This window comes from Daktulosphaira vitifoliae, unplaced genomic scaffold (assembly GCF_025091365.1).
Source record: "Daktulosphaira vitifoliae isolate Bord-2020 unplaced genomic scaffold, ASM2509136v1 Scaffold_3, whole genome shotgun sequence".
NCBI classification, from domain to species: Eukaryota; Metazoa; Arthropoda; class Insecta; order Hemiptera; family Phylloxeridae; genus Daktulosphaira; species Daktulosphaira vitifoliae.
The window spans coordinates 221,909-242,201 of NW_026099574.1; the positions used below are offsets into that span (position 1 = coordinate 221,909).

General features: G+C 29.7%; 1 protein-coding gene across 1 annotated transcript; it reads right to left on the reverse strand.

Annotated features, from left to right (window-relative positions):
- Positions 1–6,012: 6,012 nt before the first annotated feature.
- Positions 6,013–6,819, reverse strand: LOC126900743 (tigger transposable element-derived protein 6-like). Its single transcript, XM_050676662.1, has one exon. It carries the CDS (start codon positions 6,781–6,783, stop codon positions 6,013–6,015), a length of 771 nt encoding a protein of 256 aa, XP_050532619.1. The 5' UTR covers positions 6,784–6,819.
- Positions 6,820–20,293: the final 13,474 nt, after the last annotated feature.

Here is a 20,293-nt window from a genome sequence, read left to right on the forward strand (position 1 = left end):
ATTTTATAATTACTATTTATAGTAAATTTATCAGAGTAACTCAATATTTTTTTGCATTTTTATCGTCATAGATAACTTAAATAGAAATAATAGTAATCATTTAATAGTATCTTTTGGTGTTTAAGAAGATACTACAATTAAAATATGAACTGAATTAATTTTAATGTTTAACTTTAACTAAAATAACCAATAAATAGATACGAATTGTAGTAATTTGACGTATTGTTGAAAAAAGTAGGTCAAGTTAGAGCAGAGAAAATAAATGATAGTCACAAAAAAATATCTTCTCGGCTTTGCATCGAAGCGAAAACTTAAAATATAGTAAAATAATTTTAATACGAATAAGAAATTTCTTCTTGCAAGGGGCGACTAAAGTGATGGGATCCTTGATCTTTATTGAAGTTATTGAATCTAAATGTGATAAAAATCAAACGAGTTAAAATTTATACTAACTTAAAAAGAATTAAGAAAAAATGCAAAAAATTCATTGCCAAACGCGGATTGGAACCTCGTACCCCAAGCGTGTAAAACATGAATTTTACCAACTCAACAACCGTACGTTGCTTCCATCGGTTGAAAAATTGGCTATTTAAGCTAGTTCAAATTTCAAAGTTATTTTTCTCGACTTAAAAGAAACAAACAAATTTAAATAAGTTAAACTATCTATACTATATCAATTTTAATTTATATAATATTTATGAAAATCTGTACTCCCCTTGTCAGGTATTTTAAAATAAAATAAAATACAAAACCCAGAATTTTAACACAAAAATAGCATATTTTTGCATACGGTAGTCATTTTTACCATGAAGACAAATCCAGAGGTCAAATTTTTTTTTTTCACATTAAAGTATATTACATAAGCTTTAATTTAAGATATATTTAAAAGTGTCAGTATTTCCGGAATACTTTCAAAAATTAAATTGAAAATATCGTAGTAACAATACGCATGTTTAAAGTTTTGACCCCCCTTGTTAAAGGGGTATGATCCGATTTACAAAAAAAGCGTGCCAGATGAAAGGGGTATATCAATATTTATTATAAAAAAATAATAATATAGATCCATACATTTTTCCAAAAGTTATATAAAATATAAATTAAATAATATAACATATAAAATCGAGATTTTTTTCACGGAAATCGTACGTTTTTCTTTAACTTTGATGTCCGTTTTCACCACGAAGACAAGTCCAGAGGTCAAATTTTTTTTTTTCAAATTAAAGTATATTACATAAGCTTTAATTTAAGATATATATAAAAGTGTCAGTCTTTCCGGAACATTTTCAAAAGTTAAGTTGAAAAAGTTCTACTTTCTATACGCATTTTAAACCTTTTNTTCTACTTTCTATACGCATTTTAAAAGGTTTGCACCCCCCCTGTATAAAGGGAAATGGTCCGATTTTAAAAAAAAGTATGTCGAATGAAAGAAGTATATATAAAGTATTTATCATTACAGAATAAAGTTGATTCATGAATTTTTTAAAAAGTTATAGCAACATAATGTTAAAAAAAAAACCCAGCACACTCAAGAATTTTTTCACAAAAATAGCATATTTTTGCATACGGTAGTCATTTTCACCATGAAGACAAGTCCAGAGGTCAAATTTTTTTTTTTCAAATTAAAGTATATTACATTAGCTTTAATTTAAGGTATATATAAAATTGTCAGTCTTTCCGGAACATTTTCAAAAGTTAAGTTGAAAAAGTTAATTTTTTGTAAAAAAGTTACCATTTTGAAACCCCATCCTTTGGGCTGTTAAAGGGTCAAATGTTCACAAAAATATATAAAATGATAGGTAATTATCTAAGGTATCTATAAAAAAAAAAATTATATTGATTCGGTCATTTTTAAAAAAGTTATGGCAATTTTAAGTAAAAAAAATTGAAAAAATATCGAAAATTAGCGATTTTTAAATTTGTAATTTTTTGGGGGATTTCCCCCGTTTACGGGGAACGAGGGAATTTTTTTCAATTTTTGAGGGTAATGTCTTCGACTAGATACGATTTGTGATCTTTTGACATATTGTTCATCAAAATCGGTCCAGCGAGAGCTGAGATAGAGCGTTCACAGACACAAAAAAAAAAAAAAATAAAAAAACACATCATAGTAAAATTAATACCTTCTCAGCTTCGCATCGAAGCTAAAAAAAAAAAAAAAAACACATCATAGTAAAATTAATACCTTCTCAGCTTCGCATCGAAGCTAAAAATAAAAAAAAAAACACATCATAGTAAAATTAATACCTTCTCAGCTTCGCATCGAAGCTAAAAATAAAAAAAAAAACACATCATAGTAAAATTAATACCTTCTCAGCTTCGCATCGAAGCTAAAAATAAAAAAAAAAACACATCATAGTAAAATTAATACCTTCTCAGCTTCGCATCGAAGCTAAAAAAAAATAAAAAAACACATCATAGTAAAATTAATACCTTCTCAGCTTCGCATCGAAGCTAAAAATAAAAAAAAAAACACATCATAGTAAAATTAATACCTTCTCAGTTTCGCATCGAAGCTAAAACGTGTACAGTCTTCTTAGAAATGAATATGTCATATTTCATTCTAAGGTATCCAGGAGCGTAATTAAGAGAAATTTAGGCGTATGATTTCTTTAGAACAAAAATATTTAATGAAGATACAATTTTTTTGGAAGGGTTTAGGTAGTGAACATTTTTCTTATTTATATGCCCTCTTAAAACAAACTTCAATTACGCCACTGAAGGTATGACTTAAATCTTTTTTGTAGAGATATGAATTTGTTTGAATTGAATCGTTTATATTAATGGATAATTATACAGACTGTAGATAAACTATTTATAAACAAAAACAACTTTTATGAATGTATTCACTTTTTTAATGAACGTTATTATAACGTGTTCATTTGACAACAAAATGAATTTGAGTGTAAGCGAGTTATTTTTTACACGTAAACGAATTTAATTTATTATTAAATGTTCCAGAACACTCTTAAAAACAAATAGTAATAAAAAAGAATGATATATTCCAATTATTCTCCCATTTTACCTCCTCTAACCTTATGCATTAAGATAATCGTTTGTTTTGACCTACCTGTATGTGCACATATAATTTTATTTTATTAGAAAATTTAATAGGATGAGTGATCGCCCGCCCCCGGAGGAGACAATGCCTGTGAATAATATACATGCATAAATACTCACTTGCATCTTTTTGATCGTTGCTGTTCATAGCATCGAACCCCAAAACAACACATTGTGCTACTTCTCTAAAGGTTGCTGCTCTAATATCCCTGTCCTTATATCTTTCATCCCTTGAATTCCATATATTTGGCCCTAATTGAACTTCATTTATTAAAATTTCAGTGTCTATAATGAGAGTCATTTGAGAACTTGCTAGGGGTAGAAGTCATGACAAAATGACGAAAAAATACAAGACGCGTACGTTGTACGCGTCAGTGTGAACATGTTCATTCATATCAATGTTTGGTCAGCGCGCGTATCATACGCGGTGCTGTGAAATGCTACATAGTAACAACGTATCTATAAACGACGCGTAAGAAAACGCGCTAGTGTGAAACGGGCCTAAAGTCCAACAAATGCCTAGCGTCGAATACCCCGCCGTAATAATACGTTGAGTCAGTCATCTCCGTGACACCGTTCCATCAACGCAACCGGACCACCACCACAGTTCTCTATTTTGTTTTATTTTCCACCAAACGGTCAGAACCGCCTCAGTGTTATTACACCGCAGTTTTTCTATCATTTGTTTTATTATTATTTGTATTCTTTTGTTTTTCATTAAACGGCTCGACGCCATCTGGAAAAAAAACCATCCTTGTCGTCTAAATCATTCCAACACAACTTCTAACAAAACTAAAAAACACATTTTTTTGACAAAACAAAATTTTAGATATTAGTTATAGAATTGTTTTGCATTAGGGAACGCGATTTCTTGCGCGCGGACCTAATGCAACCAATCATTGGTCCAACAAAGTTAAAAAAGTAAAAGAAAAGGTCTCAATTATAACAAAAAAATTTAACAAGGCCCCAAAAAACCATATTTGCTTTGGGTCTCTTTGTATCTAACAGCGGCATCAGAGTTTACCTTAGTAAAGCCTCATAAATTAAAGACGTACAATATTAAAATTATTAATTCAATATTAACAATATATTTAAGGTCTTTTTTAATAAACACGTAATTTCAATATTGAAACTATATTAATAACAAACTAAACAAATTTTAATTAAAAATAACTTATTCATTTTAAAATACGCGCGTCAAAAAAGGCTAGTTTACAATAACAGATAACTAGAATACTTACACTTGTCACCTACGATGTAAAACGTTGAATGAAGATGATGCGATAGAAGTAGGTGATGAACCAAAATAAATAATGCTAGCTGGTTTTTCTAAGTGGCGTCGAGCCGTTTAATACGAAAAATAAGAATTGTAACACAAGAAAAGTTATGTACGAACCAAAAGTAACAATGATACTACATAAGAAACCGTCGACAAAATAACAAAGATGACCGAATTTGCGGTGGCGATTGGGTTGGGTTCACGGACGGTGCAACCAAGGTGATAGGTGTCACGAAGATGACTGACTTGGACGTATTATTGCGGCGGGGTATTCGACGCTAGGCATTTGTTGGACTTTACACCACGACGATAACGCGTGTGTGTAACGGTCCGGTTTACAGTGAAGCGGTGGCTGAGAAGGAGCTGACACGACCGCGGGGTGTCACCGTGTGACAACGCCGTGGCCGTGTCAAAGAAGGTTAGTGCAGAAGACTAGCCCGAAGAATCAAATGGCCTTATCTATCGATTATCTAGTTATCAACTATCGATTATTACTCTTATGCCGAGTTTTATTTAACTATTTTCTCAATGATACCGTTTTAAATTAAGGGGGGTACACAGACTTCATTTATTTAGATTAATAAACACTATTATAATTAAATATAATTGTATTATTTTTCCTGGTATTATTATATTGTATTAATTGTACTGGTATAAAAATTAATGTTTCGAAAGAAAATATAATATATTATGTTAAAGATATTGTATTTGATACATTAAATCCAACAGTTCAACAATTGATTATTTTCTGTAAGTACACAGTATCTATTACAATATAGGATATATGCTATTCTATTAAGCCATTGTTATTTAATTCCTTCAATTAACAACCCTAACTCATATCTGTTCATTTATATACTTTTATATAAATATATAAACTTAGATATATACTTATATTAAGTTATATATACTTTATATATAAAAGTATATATCTAAAGAGATTGGTTTGGTTGGATTGGGTTTGAAAACAATTATAAATATGAAATTAGAGTAAATAAAATTTTAAAAAAGGACTAATAAAAAGTTAATAAAATTGAACATAATTTTATAAATTAACATAAATTCAATTGAAAAATCGAAATAGAATTGATAATTTTTAAAGGGAAGATATATCCTCTTCTTACCCGCCCAATTACGCCTCCTTGTATGCTCTTGGATCTTATTTTTTGCGAAAACATAGTATTTTTTTGTCTTGAATATTTATCTCTATAAATATTGCAAATACAAAAATATTGCATCAAAGAAAATATTTTTAAAATCTTATGCATAAAAGTTAATTACTTAAATTTTTGTAGTACAGTCGAGTCGCGATAACTCGAAGTTGAAGGGGGATAAAAATTCACCTCGAAATAGGTATTATTCGAGATACCTAACTCGAATTTATCAAAATAAAATCAAAACTTCGAGTTACCTATGTTATGAAATATAATTTTAAAATTATACGGTAAAAACGTCATGAAAAATATAATACATTTATGTTTATACATAAATTCCATACAAAAACTAAATAAAATTAAAAAAATAAATACAATGAAATTATAAGTATGTACATATGTATTATTTATGAGATACAGTAGAAAAATATTTTGGTTTTTTAGCTGTTTATTGACAAAATCTTCTAATTTGTCTATGGATTCGAAAATAAAAGTAACAACGCCTTCGACAGATTCAACAAATTATCTAACAGTTTGTAATGATGCCATTGCTTGGTTCGCCGTAATCATATTTAAAGTTGTTTCAGGCTCATCATTTTCATTATTTTCGGAATCACTATTTGATATATTTATACCCATGATTTGGTTATCAGTTAACATTCCACTGACTACAACATTATCATCGATTGTAACATATGATTGAAATGTAAACTCTTGATCTATATTAAGTTTATCTGCTACAATTTGCCAATCATATCCACCATCATCATCGTCATTGTTTTCTAACCCATCACCATCACACTGCTCATCATTAAAATAGAATCCAGCTTTTTTGAAACAATTGACAATTCTACTTGGTTGTACATTACGCCATGCTTTTTCACATATACACATAGATTGTAATAGATTTATTGAACATGGTCTGGCTTCATCAATATCGTAAACAATTTTTCGAATAATTTCTTTGCGGTATAATGTTTTGAAATTTTGTATTATTCCCTGATCCATCGGTTGTAGTTTAGATGTAGTATTTGGAGGTAAAGATTCGATTTTTACAGATTTTAAATTGATATTACAATGAGCTGTACAGTTATCAATAAATAATAAAATATTTCTTTGATTTAGTCTCATTTTTTGATCAAATTTTATAAGCCAATTTTTAAATAAATCACGAGTCATCCATGCCTTTTTGTTTGACTCATAATCTAATGGTAAACTCTTAACTCCTTTAAAACATCGTGGTTTAGTTGATTTCCCGATTATAAGTGGTTTAATTTTTTCGGAACCTGACATATTTGATCCAAAAAGAATTGTTATCCGTTCCTTGCTTTGTTTGCCACCTGAACAAGTTTCCCCTTTCAAAATAAAAGTGCGGTCGGGTAGGCATTTAAAAAACAATGCTGTCTCATCCACATTAAATACATCATCGGTAGAATATTCTTTTATGATGTTTGATAACTTTCCTAACCATTCTTTACATAAAGAGTCATTTACAGTAGCACTTTCACCACATATTTTACGAAAAATATTGTTATGACGATTTTTCCAATTTCCTAACCAGCCTTGACTTGCTTTAAAATTAGAATAACCAAATTGAGTTGCGAAATATTCTGCTTTTTCTTTTAGTATTGGTCTACTTATAGGTATATTTTTATCTCTACATTGAGTAAACCATTTGAATAAACATACCTCTACATTTGGATATTCTGCTGGTTTTGATCTTTTACAGTCACCTTTATTGTTTTCAAATTTTTTTTAAATATCCGCCTTATTTTTTAAAAATGTCGACAGCGTATTTGGAGGAATATTAAATTCTTTTGCGATGTCTTGTTTTTTCCGGTTACCTTTCTCCACCAATTGTATCTCATGAACTTTGTCAGCTATAGTTAAATGGTTTAATTTTCGTTTTTGAGACATGTTTAAAAACATTTAAAAATACGCACGACAAACACGACAGGTAGAGTATAGACACATACTAACAAATACATACTTATTATTATTGTGTGTGCGCTAATAATCAGTTTCTATCTACTCGTTTAATCTTTATTATACAGTACTGAAGTAGATAAAACATAATACATAATAATGAACACAATTATCATGAAATACCCAGAATATCCAGATATAGCAGATATAAAAATATACTTCGACTAAGCTATTCATCACAATTTTATATTCGAGTTAACAAGACTTATAATACAGTGAGTGTTATTATAATTTCTAAGGGAATTAAAAAAAAGTCGAGTTGTCGAGTTCTTCGAGTTATCGCGACTCGACTGTGTACTACAATTTCAGTGTAAAAATTGAAAATAATATATATATTTCAATGTATTTTGTTAAAAACTTTTATCATCCTAATTGAATCAAGAAATCTTATTTAACTACAAGACAATTGGCTAACTTTGCCTCACGTAATATCTTTAAAGATACAAGTGTTAAAAACAATTTTTTTTTTTTATCTTTATGGGATCTTTGATGAGCCGTTTCACAAGAAAAATTAAATTTCTATCACCACATCCCTTATACTTAGAACTTGTATTAACTACAAATTATCAAATGACAACCCCGCATATTTTTTATATATTTTTGTTCGTTATAAAAAAAAAGTGCTTAGCAAAAAAAAAAAATTTTAAATTATGAATTTTAAACAAGATAGGCTACTTTAAAATATACGATATTTGAAGAAATAATACAGTAGTTTTTCTAAACGGTATATTTATTTATGTAGTGATATGAATTACCGATTTACTTTGACAAAGTAGGTAGTCTATTTCTTAAAACTGGTAGCTCTTATCGATTTATGACCTATAACGTTAAAGTCTGTTATGATTTTTACTTAATAAACTTCTAATTTTAGAGTCGTGGAGCGCTTAATATTAAATAAAATAAAATATATTTTATTTATTACACTAAATCTAATGGTGCAAAAAAATAGGGTTGCCATTTAAAATATGAAGTTGATACAAGTTTTTAGCATAAGGAATGATGATAGAAACTTAAATTTTCTTGTGAGACATCTCATCAAAGATCCATAATGATTAAAAAAAAAACATTGTTTATATATAGGCCAATCACCCTATATATCTGTTATGCTGATGGAGGAATTTAATACAAAATTTACTAAAAATGAAAATCAAAAACAATTAATTATTTAGAATTTAATTATTATACTCTCTAATATTGTTCATCAATTAACAATGTATTTATTGTAAAGGTCGTTCGAGAGTACAGAAATAATTATCATGTTTTACCGCAATAAATTTAAGTTTTAACATCAGATTTTAACAATGTCGGGTAGAGTGTGGCACTCGTGTATGACCGGTTCGAACGTGTTCATGCTTCGTCTGGTCATCGTCCCTTCCTCAGCAAAGCGACACAACATTTTTTGTACGTCAACAGTACACATGTCTCGCGCCTCTTAAAATCGGCACCGTGTAATTATTAATTGCTTCATATAGTCTTTTTTGAGTTTTGTATATTATTACTTTACGTTCATTGTGATTTACTTTGCCACTCTCTCCGATCTCCTCAAGTCATCAGATAAGCTATTAATTTATGATCATTTTGTTATTTTATCATATCATAAGATTAAATATTGTTTTAGTATGTAAGTTATCCCCCCCCTACCCCCTATACTCTTAAGAGCTTTACTTGCAGAACTACAAATATATAATTCATAATTTATACATTCATAAGCAGGTGTACCTATTTATTACCCCCTCTTATTTCCGTATTTTGATTTCTACAAAATAAACAACATCACCGCACAGTAATAGGCCATTCCCCTTTAATATTAAGGGGCTGCTTGTTACAAACAAAATGCATTGAAATATACATAATCTTTTTACAATTTTTACAATGAAATTGTAGTACTACAAAAATTTACGTAATTAACTTTTTTTTTATACATAAACATTATTGTTTAATAAAATCAATACTTCAGAACTCAATATTTTTTTTATTTTATACTTTTATATTTAAACTAATAAAAATAATAAGAGGATCAGATGAAATGAAAAGGATATGTATGAAGTCTGTGTTGGTATCGTATCTCAAAGTTTTACGGGTATTTTAGCGTCTAAATGTGATATCTATATTTTACACTTCCTCAAATAAACTACCAATTGGAAAATGAGCAAGTTCAATAACTTTTTAACTATGTATTTAAATCCTATGGAAACTTGGAAGACATAGTATCCGTGGTGTAGAAACCAGTTCTATACAAAGGATAAAATTTTAAATACACCATAAAAGTATCTTTTGCATAATTCTCATATTTTTCTTGATTTACATCATTACACGCCTATTATACTTAAAATCTCTTTAAAACATTTAAGGAGTTTTTTATTTAATCCAGTTATTTCAGAAACCACCGCTGGAAAACCAACGTCAATTTAATTTGACGCACAATTCGGAGATATACGGAGATAATAGTACGGTCGTTCTACTCTGAAACATATTTAGAACTTAATGTTATATAAAATATATAAATACTACTCGCCAGTAAAATAATCAACCTTTAGGGCCGATCTATATTAATCTGTTTACAATAATTGTTCACCTGCATAACAAACAACATCTATTCAATAAAAAAAAATTGTATATAACCTTAAAGTAGTAAACGTTATTCTTTATCGCTCTTCCCGGAAATTCTTCTATTGTTCACTAGTTTATTTTTAACATAACATACACCCTCTTGGATAACTAATATTAAGCATTCCCATTATTGATAAGTACAGATTTATTTCATAAAGCCGGTTTCACGCTAGCATTTTCGACCCTGCGTCGGAAACACTGGCAACACTAGTCTAAATTGATACTGTGTGTTTCTATAATCGCTTACATACTGCAATAAAGAACCGCGTTTTGGATGATGGCCGACGCTCATGTTTGATTTTTGCCGTCTGGACGCTAAAAAAGAACAATTGGTTTATTCAAACACTTAGGTTTTGACAGCGTTTTCATCGCGCGTCGAGTATCATTTTTGTTTTATCATTTTTTGATCTTCTAAGTATCCTTGTACTCCTAAGTATTTTTTAATTACTCGTTATATTTACATTGAAAACAGTTCTTTCACGAAGGGTTCATTTATAATTAATACTACTGTATAAGACTGAAGTGCAAAGTAGACTGAGGTACAGGGCTGTATTTATGATTAGGCTAACTAGGCTATAGCCTAGGGGCGCCACAACTTGAAGAGGCGCTGCGCCCGGCAAAACTTTGATTTTTTTTTAGATATCATTCCTTTCTGCGAATTTAATTTTCAATCTACTAGAATTAATGTAGTTTTTTTAGTAAATTAGTTACTCGGCATTGTAAAATTATAAAAATAGCTCGGAATATATTCTACAATATATATATATAATGTAATTGGGCAGGGTAGCTACGGCACGACGGTATATATTATCAAAAATAATACTCGGCGACGGCGGTCGTGTAAATTGTATCGAGCAACCAAATCAAGGAAACACCAAACGTATTATTAATTTATTTTTTTATTTTTTATAACTGTGCAAATTTTTGTTCTTTACATTAATAAGTTGACAATTGTATATTCTGAATTAACCGTTTATTAACAGAGTAAAAATATAATTATTATATTTTATTATTGTACATTAATTATAATTTATGCACGACTGATTTTTTTATTATTATAATTTAAACTACAAAATTTCAATACATAATTTTTTTTATAAAACTCTATACATGGTGTGAAAACCTAACGGGTGAAACGTGCAGGTGTAACTAAATATTGCAAATAAAGACCTGTGGCGGACCGGTAAGGCTCGCCTGAGGAAATTTAATATTTATTTGTTGTTCGGGTTACCGTCCGGACTCCCAATTGAGCTATACGCACAGAGTCCTTCAAGATGTATATAGGAGATAGTGATTATTTATAAAGAAATAAATTTAACACTTTCGAAATAATGCTGGTTATAAATATTAAAATGTATTATAAGATAAATATTACGTTACAAAAGAAATATAACAATTAATATAAATGTATATATATAAATAAAGTAAACTTTCATAATAACACTGCAAGTATAAATATTCTTATTACAATTATAGTGTTTATTCTGTAACGGTAGACACTAGACTGCCTAACGCTAGAAAATATTGATATAGCCAAAATCAAGGGAACTTCCGCAGGCGGATGTCCCTATCAATCATACATATATTTATATTCACAAGATAAATTATTTTATAAAGTGGTGGTAACATAACAGACCGCGGAAATTTCTTTTGGTAGCGTATAAACGCACCAACTCGGCCACAGTAATTTGCGAATAGGCCAATGTTCCGAGAGGAGTTCAGATATTTTCTATACATATTCAGAAAGCTTATAAAAAACTCTACAACGGGTGAAACGTGCAGGTGTTACTGAATATTGCAAATAAAGACGGCGGAAATTACTTTTTGGACAGTATGGATCTATTATGTAACATTTCCCTAAATTTTTAGGTATATTTTTGGTATTATAAATTGTTTTAAATTTTATAACAGCTATAATCCAATGACTTGGAGTGCTCTCATACCATGGCATAATGACTGTACTATTTTCAACAAAGTTATACTTATTTGTTAATTCTTCATTCACTTCTGATTTACTTAAAATGTCAGACACTTGATTACAGTATAATATACTGAAATCCGACTGTTTTTTAGGGACTTTAATAGCCAAACAAATATCTATTATAAAGTTACTCAACCAGTTTCTTCCATTAAGACAAATAAAGTCCTCTATATCTAATGTTTGTAAGGTACATAAGGTATCAGGTATAAAATGGTAATAAGTTCCAACCGTATAGTTCAGATGTTTCACTCTACCACCAAACAAATGACTTACTTTATTTTTGTGTTCAACCTTTCTATAATATTCCAAATTTTTTGGTAATTTGTTACTGTACAAATTATTTCTAATAATACTATTATCTGGAGTTTTATAACAACCTGGAGTTGGTATTGATTTGTTGGAACATTTTTCAACTTCCATATCACATTCTTTAAATGATATCTTACTTATATCATTTTTAATTGAATTAATTTGACTCTGATTTTTTTTAATATTTTCAATATCAACACAATAATTTATTATAACGCTATTATCTTTTAAATAAGTTTCAGGGGAAACAATTATTTAAATTTTTTAATTGAATTGATTAATTTCTGTTTTCTTGTTTACTCCATTTAACAATAATGTTTCATTTATAGTTTGTTTCTCTATTTTACGTGAATCATTATTCAACCGTTTTTTTCTGCTGATTTGGATATTGCTTGAAATGGGTGATGACCTATTGGCTTCAGATGCTTTTGTCGTTTTGGAGTTATTCCCCATTTTTCTTCAGCATCTAAGTGAGCGTCATCAGCTTTACGCTTATGAGAAGTCTTATTTTGGATAAGTTCTTCATTAGTTTTACTTCTAAATTCGAGTTGCCTTTTAGCAGCACATTTTAATGACTTAGTAGCACTCTTTTGCCTGATATTATGCATACATTGTTTGTAAACATTCAATACATATCCTCTACAAGATTCTAAAAAACGTCCAGATTTCAATTTAGTCTGACTTTCTAATAAACTCTGTTTAACCGTTTTAAAATGAGATTCAACTGTTGCGTTGCTTTGACGAAATGTTATACCGTTATTTACTTTTATATTCATAACTGGTGTCCAAAGTGGAATGTATGGTATACACTTGCTAATAAACTCTTCTATGTAAGTTTCATCATAGTAAGAATTTTTTTTGTCTTGTTCATTGTACGTTACAAGTTTATCGCGAACTTCGCTTTTAATTATCTGGAATCTACAGTATAGAAGTGACTTGCTAGTATTTGACATACACAATTCTTTATCAAGTATTTCTAAATGGTCAGTATCCTTTTCGCGTAATTCCTCATCAACAACTTTTGGTAATTACTTTTGGTAGCGTATAAACGCACCAACTCTGCCACAGTAATTTGCGAATTCGTGAATGTTCCGAGACGAGTCCAGATATTTTCTATACATTTTCTGAAAGCTTATGAAAAATTCTATAATATAATATGAAATGCTAATTTGTTAAATGCAGTGGTCGTTCACAATTATCCGAATTGTTACGGCGGTGTATACGATAGTAAGTGTATTTATACTCCCACCGGCCGTCAGATCTTTGTTGTGTGTATGATTAGTGAATGCATTTAATATATGCTTTTTGGTATTATGTTTCTACATCTATCGGTTAGAAAAAGCGTTATACTCTATAAAATATCGGTAACCTAAGGGTAACCAATATTTGTTAGTGATAAGAAGTTGGTGGACCACGAATTGGTAGCTTCACGCTCGTAGTTTAATGTTATAAATATATGAATAAACATAAAGTTCAATGTTATAAGATTTTACTTTTAATTTTATAATATGCTATGTATTAATAATGATGTAATTCTGCTTCTTTTTTTATAATTGTATTCTCTATATTTTTAATTTAAACCTTATATTTACATTACAATGATGGAGATTTAATATAATTCAGCTAGAAAACTGAATGGTAATTTGAGACAATATCACTATTCAATAATTTATATAAAAATTTAACATCATTATTAAATATTTTCTTTGTTAGAAAACCCAATTTTACTATAATTGCTATGTCTTTTACTTATTATCAATATTTCCCAACTTATATCATAAAATATATATATATATATATTGTAATATGTTTCTCATTTTTGTTAATTTTGTGCATTTCAATTTCTTAAAATTAATTGAATATATATTTTTTTCTGTTTCAGATATTGTGTATTTCTGTGTATCTGACCAATTTTTTTTATACTTTGTGACGTTCACCGATAACTAACCGTGAGGTTATCACCGATGAAGCACATAAACCCAAACGAAGTTGGATTCACCACTAGCCGAGGCTCTACCAGACCGCCGGAGCATAGTGGAATTTTAAATATAACTGACACATTTGTTGTTTTAATTTACTAAGTTTTGACCTTAACTCTAGGGGAAAAGGAATTAAAAACTGGTAAACAAGTAGTATAGGCGATGATGTTATATTTTATATAATGAGTTTAAATAAAGATAAATAAGCATAATAATAAGTTTAAATAAGCAATAGAAATGTTTAAAAATAAAAACAATTTAATTAATTGGGATCTTGGCCCACTGAAAAATTCATTATTAAACTTGTGTAAACTGGCAAAATGTGATAATATTACTTAGTGATGACGTCACTAGGTGATAAGGTCACTAGGGGTATATAAGGTTGATAATGGTAACATTTTTTCCGAAATACGTATCCGCGACTTTTCATTAATTTTTTGTGGCTTTGAGTTTAATATTTTTTAGTTTTTTAAATTAATAATAGTTTTAATATAGTTTTAATTTTACTTAGTACTAATAACTTTCTTATTGATGAACAACAGTTTCCGTCATGGCCGATCTACTTTAACATGCAATATTGTATTTCAATCTTTCATTACCGATTCTTTCCTTGTCCATGCTCAAGTAGATGTCATTTATACAGATTTTTCAAAAGCCTTCGATAAACTTAATCTTAATATCCTGTCTGAACTTCTATTCCACGCTGGTTTTGGTGAACCACTCCTCTCTTGGTTAATTTCATATTTAACTGAAAGAAAGCAGTGGGTAAATGTTCAAGGTAGTGCTTCTGAAGTGATAGCCCCCTCCCCGGTGTTCCACAAGGTTCAATCCTATCTCCCCTTTATTTTTCCATTTTTGTAAAAGGTGCTAATTCTGTTTTACAGCATGCTAAAATACTCCTAGTAGGGTAATTTAGGGGATTCTAGGCCCCCGCCTCACCCCCTCAAAATCCCGTCGGTATGGTGGGTGGGCGTGGTCTGGGGGAGGAGCGTGTCATAAAGTGAGCGTGGTCTTTCGATGGTAGGGGTAATGGTGGAGTGGTTTTATGAGGGTGGGGGTAAGGAGAAGGCGTCATCTTATCATAGATGGTGTAAGGGGAGGAGTGGTTTCATGATGTGGGGGAGTTAAGGTCAATCAAAATGGTGGTTTAAAGTGCGCATGCGCACTGTAACTACATGTCAGCGGTGGGGGAGGTAGCCATTCGAAAATTGTTGTTCTCCTCCTACGATGCCATCTACTGGAGGATAAGGTAAACCTCATGTTAACTGATAACGGAACTGATAATGTTCATTGATAAGCGTACATATTACATTGAAATAGTGTAATTCAATTACTTAATATTAACGCTACAGGGGTGTCCGTCAACAATTCCTACAAAGGGACCCCTCGCCTCNAACTTAAAAATGAAGAAACAAGGCAAGAGTTCCAAAACAAGGTTCATAACGGAGTGATAGCTGAGGGTATCGACCCACCATGGGAAAAAGTGGTTAATAATATTCGGAAAGCTGCCGAAGAATCAATTGGATTTAGGAAACTAAATCCAAGGAAACCATGGATAACGAATGAGATAATGGACTTAATAAAATACCGCAATAAATTAAGGAAGACTGATGATTCGATGTATAGAATAATAAAGAACCGTATTACCCAAAAGTGCAGAGATGAAAAGGAGAAATGGATGGATATAACATGTGAAAAAATTAAAGCAAATATGACTGCAAATAGAATGGACAAAGCATATGGAATGATTAAACGATTGTCAAGATTACCGAAGCCAAGAAGCAAAATTGTTAAGAATATGAATGGACAACTGATTTTAGATGAAGGTGGAATAGTGACGAGATGGAAAGAGTACATAGAAGATTTGTATAAAGGTTGTATAGGAGAAAATGACATAAATATTGAAAATATAAGTGAGTCAAACAGAGAAGACATAGGGCCAAATATAACAAAAAGCGAATTTATTAAAGCACTAAGTGAATTGAAACAAGGTAAAGCGACAGGAGTAGATGACATCCCAGCAGAACTATTAAAAAACGTCGGAAAAGATACCGAAAATAAGCTATATGAAATGATTGAGGAAATGTATAGGGATGGCAACATTCCGGAGGACTTTGCCAAAAGCAAAATTGTACTTATCCCTAAAAAAGGGAATTCCACAGAATGCAAGAATTACAGAACAATAAATCTCTTAACACATGCGTCCAAAATACTTCTTATCATAATAAAAAATAGGATAAGGACAAAAACCAAAGAGGAGCTTGATGAAGACCAGTTCGGGTTTAGACAGGGAGTTGATACAAGAGAAGCAATTTTAGCTCTAAGGGTACTCACCGAAAGAAGGTTAAATGTAAATAGAAATACATTTATAACTTTTATAGATCTAGAAAAAGCCTTTGACACAGTTAACTGGGCTTTATTGATGAACTCTATGAAAAGAACTCGAATAGATTGGAGGGACAGAAGAGTAATAATGTTACTATACAAGAAACAAGAGACCTTACTAGAGGTAGGAGAACATAGTGCAACAGCAAAAATTAGAAGAGGGGTAAGACAAGGTTGTTCCTTATCACCTTATCTGTTCAATTTATTTGTAGAAGAAATCATAGACAAGTATAAGAGAAACTCTAAAGGAATAAGCATAAATGGAGAAAAGATACATTGTATACGATTTGCAGATGATATTGCTTTAGTGTCTGAATCGGAAAAAGACATGCAAAAATCTCTAACCACCCTCACTAAAATATTGCAGGAGTATCAAATGAAAATAAATGCAAATAAAACAAAGTCAATGGTGGTGACTAAAGCAAAAGAAATTCCTTTAGTGAGGTTGGAAATAGATAATAACTTAATTGAGCAGGTTCAACAATTTAAGTATCTAGGAAGTACGGTTACTAGCGATGGTAGATGCTCAATAGAAATTAGACAAAGAATAGCTATGGCAAAGAGAGCATTTATGCAAAAACGGCAGCTACTTACATACAAAAAACTCAATATAAAAATGAGAAAAAATTTTGTCAAATGCTATGTATGGAGCGTACTACTATATGGCTGTGAAACATGGACCATCAATGGACAAGACAAGAAGAAGTTGGAAGCTATGGAAATGTGGACATGGAGAAGGTTGCTGAAAGTCAGCTGGACAGAAATGAAAAGTAACGTAGATGTATTAAACCAAGTAGGGGAAAAAAGAATTCTGTTAAACGTCATAAAAGAAAGAAGTGGAAAAATGTTCGGTCACCTATTAAGGCACAATTCGTTTATAACAAATATATTTGAAGGGCGAATAAATGGACACAAAGGTAGAGGTAGACCGAGGAAAGCATATATAGAAGAAATGATAAGACAAGCTGACTGTAGTCGATACATAGACATGAAAAGACTGGCTTTTAACAGAAAAGAATGGAGATCCAGATTTGCAACGACAAGGCAAGGCCTTTAGTAGAGAAGAAGAGATCTTGATTAAGTTTTCTAGTCATGATATATTCAAGACCGTATAAGTTTCTTACATCTAATAGTAAATTTTTTAAGGATGAATTGGTAACCAAAATTCCTACAAAGTAGTTTGAATGAATATAGTGTGAAAATAATATCTGTATATTTTTATTGTCTAAAATTTTAATAAATAAATTTAAAACGACTTAAGTATTTTACCCTTTTGAAAAGGTAGTAAAGTTGTCTTTTTAAAAACTCTCATTGATTTGATAAAACTTTCATTTTATTAAGTAAAAGATTTTGATATGTTCCGTCTAAGCCATAACTTTTTACTCCTTTATCAAATTTATGTTGAGTATTTAGTAGGTCAAACCAGTCATTCATAAGTAACACAATTTCTGAAGCCTGTTTTAGAACAATAATTTTTAGCCATGCATATATTTATATAGAAATCCAAAATGTAAAAAATTCTGTATAAATATTTAATTTACTTCTTTCCAGTTATATTTTTCAAATAATTTTTTTTCTCCGCCATATTCAATAGCTTTAGATACTGAATTAGATAATAACTGTGCTGCTAATTTAACCTTCATTCGGCCTGTCCCTTCAACTAATAAATGTTTATTGTTCAATTTATGAGCCAATTTAAAATCGTGTCTAGAGTTCAACATAACTAATTCTTCAAAAATATTTTTCCCTATAAATTTTCCATTGAAAAGTACAAAACCTCTAAAATAATTATTTAATAAGTATTATTATAGAGATTATTTTATAAACAAATTAGATACTTGTCAATTAAATGATTTCTCGCTAATTTTAAAAGATGTGGGAAATCTGCGAAAACATAGATGTTTTGGTTTAAGATAGGATGTTTAAAAGAAGTATTATCTATGGATAAATCTTAAGTTTTCCATAATGCCATATTTGATGAACCCATATCACTTATTATCGCTTTGACATTAAATCCAAAAAAATGGAGTTGTTGAATAATTTGGTATAACAAATCTTTAGTCATTGGAGTATCGTAACCATACATAATTGGTTATTTCCAATTACCTACTAACCCTATACATTGGATAATTTGATTAATTTAAGTATAGGAGTACACTTTTTATATAAGCATTATATAACCCAACCGTTGGTGCAATACACCACTTATACCGGGGCCCAGACTCTTTGAAAATGTATATTTTGTTTTTTCAAATGGTGTATTGAATTTTACTTTGAAAGTTTATTTAATTTATTCCCAATGATGGTGAATGGTAATTGTAAATGTTTGATTGATATTCAATTGTTTAGTATTTATCTTTCTAGTATATCAATTTTAAGTATAGAAAAGGAAAAACTAAAACTCTAAATATTGAAATGATAGTTAACAATTTTACCAATGCAAAGTCAAGGGAAAAAAATTTCTTAAAATAGAACATCTAAACATTTTACTTTTTACTCCATTATTTTGTAACTATAGAGTTATCATAGTTGTATACTTGTGACTTTTTTTATAACATTTTTAAATTAGGAGCCCCTAAATTTTTTTTCGCACCGGGGCCCTTAGAGTTCAACATCCGGCACTGTAAATATATTATAAATGTGTGTTTTACTCTTGGAATAATATATTATTTTCTATTTCACTCTTTAAACTCTCTTCGAGAGGTTTAACTTCAAGGTCTTGAAAAAGGTTAACTTTGTATTTTTCTGTACACTTAACAACAGGAACACATGATTTTTATCTAAAAAGTCAATTTTGTAATATAAAAAATTGCACTTCATTGATGAATTATTTAAAAATAAATGATATTTAAATATAATAGTTACACAGAGAATTTTCCAGCTGAAGTAATTACTACATTTATTACATGAATGTTTTTTTGGAGGAGTAATGTACTCTTTAAGAGGAAAAACGTGATTCTTGCTATGTGAACATATAAATATAATTTATTATTTAGAGTAATTTAATTTATAATTGATTAGGTAAAATACCTGCTGTATTTGTGTAATTTAGAAATAATATTTCATGAAAATACTATTTTTTTTAACTTACTTTAAAGATAAAGGAATAGTATTTCGTTTTAAAACTTTCCTATCCTTATTATTAGAATGAATTGCATAATTATCATTTGTAAAATGCAATGAACAAACAACAGCTAAATGAAATTAAACAAGCTCATAATAAACAGCTAAATATAAATATAACGATGAAATAATAGTGTAATTTATTTAGGATTCTGAAAAATATATGACAATGTTAATTAACAGTTACTTGTTTTTACCAGAATCAAAATTTATTGGTTTTTAATTATTTGGCCTAATTTTATTTGTTTTTCCCAGAATTTTCTTAAGACTGGATCTTTTGGAAATCGATGCAAGGTTATTTTTTTATTTTTTACCAATGATTTTTTTTTACTACCACTAGTACAACCAAAAAACTCACAAACAGGCATTTTGTCATCAAAAATATAAATTTAAGTAAAAGTATGTAAGTATATCAAGTTTTCAAAATATT

Bases quoted from the DNA above. Each gene is read 5' to 3' on its own strand.
- LOC126900743 (XM_050676662.1), bottom strand. From the start codon at position 6,783: ATGTCAGGTTCCGAAAAAATTAAACCACTTATAATCGGGAAATCAACT.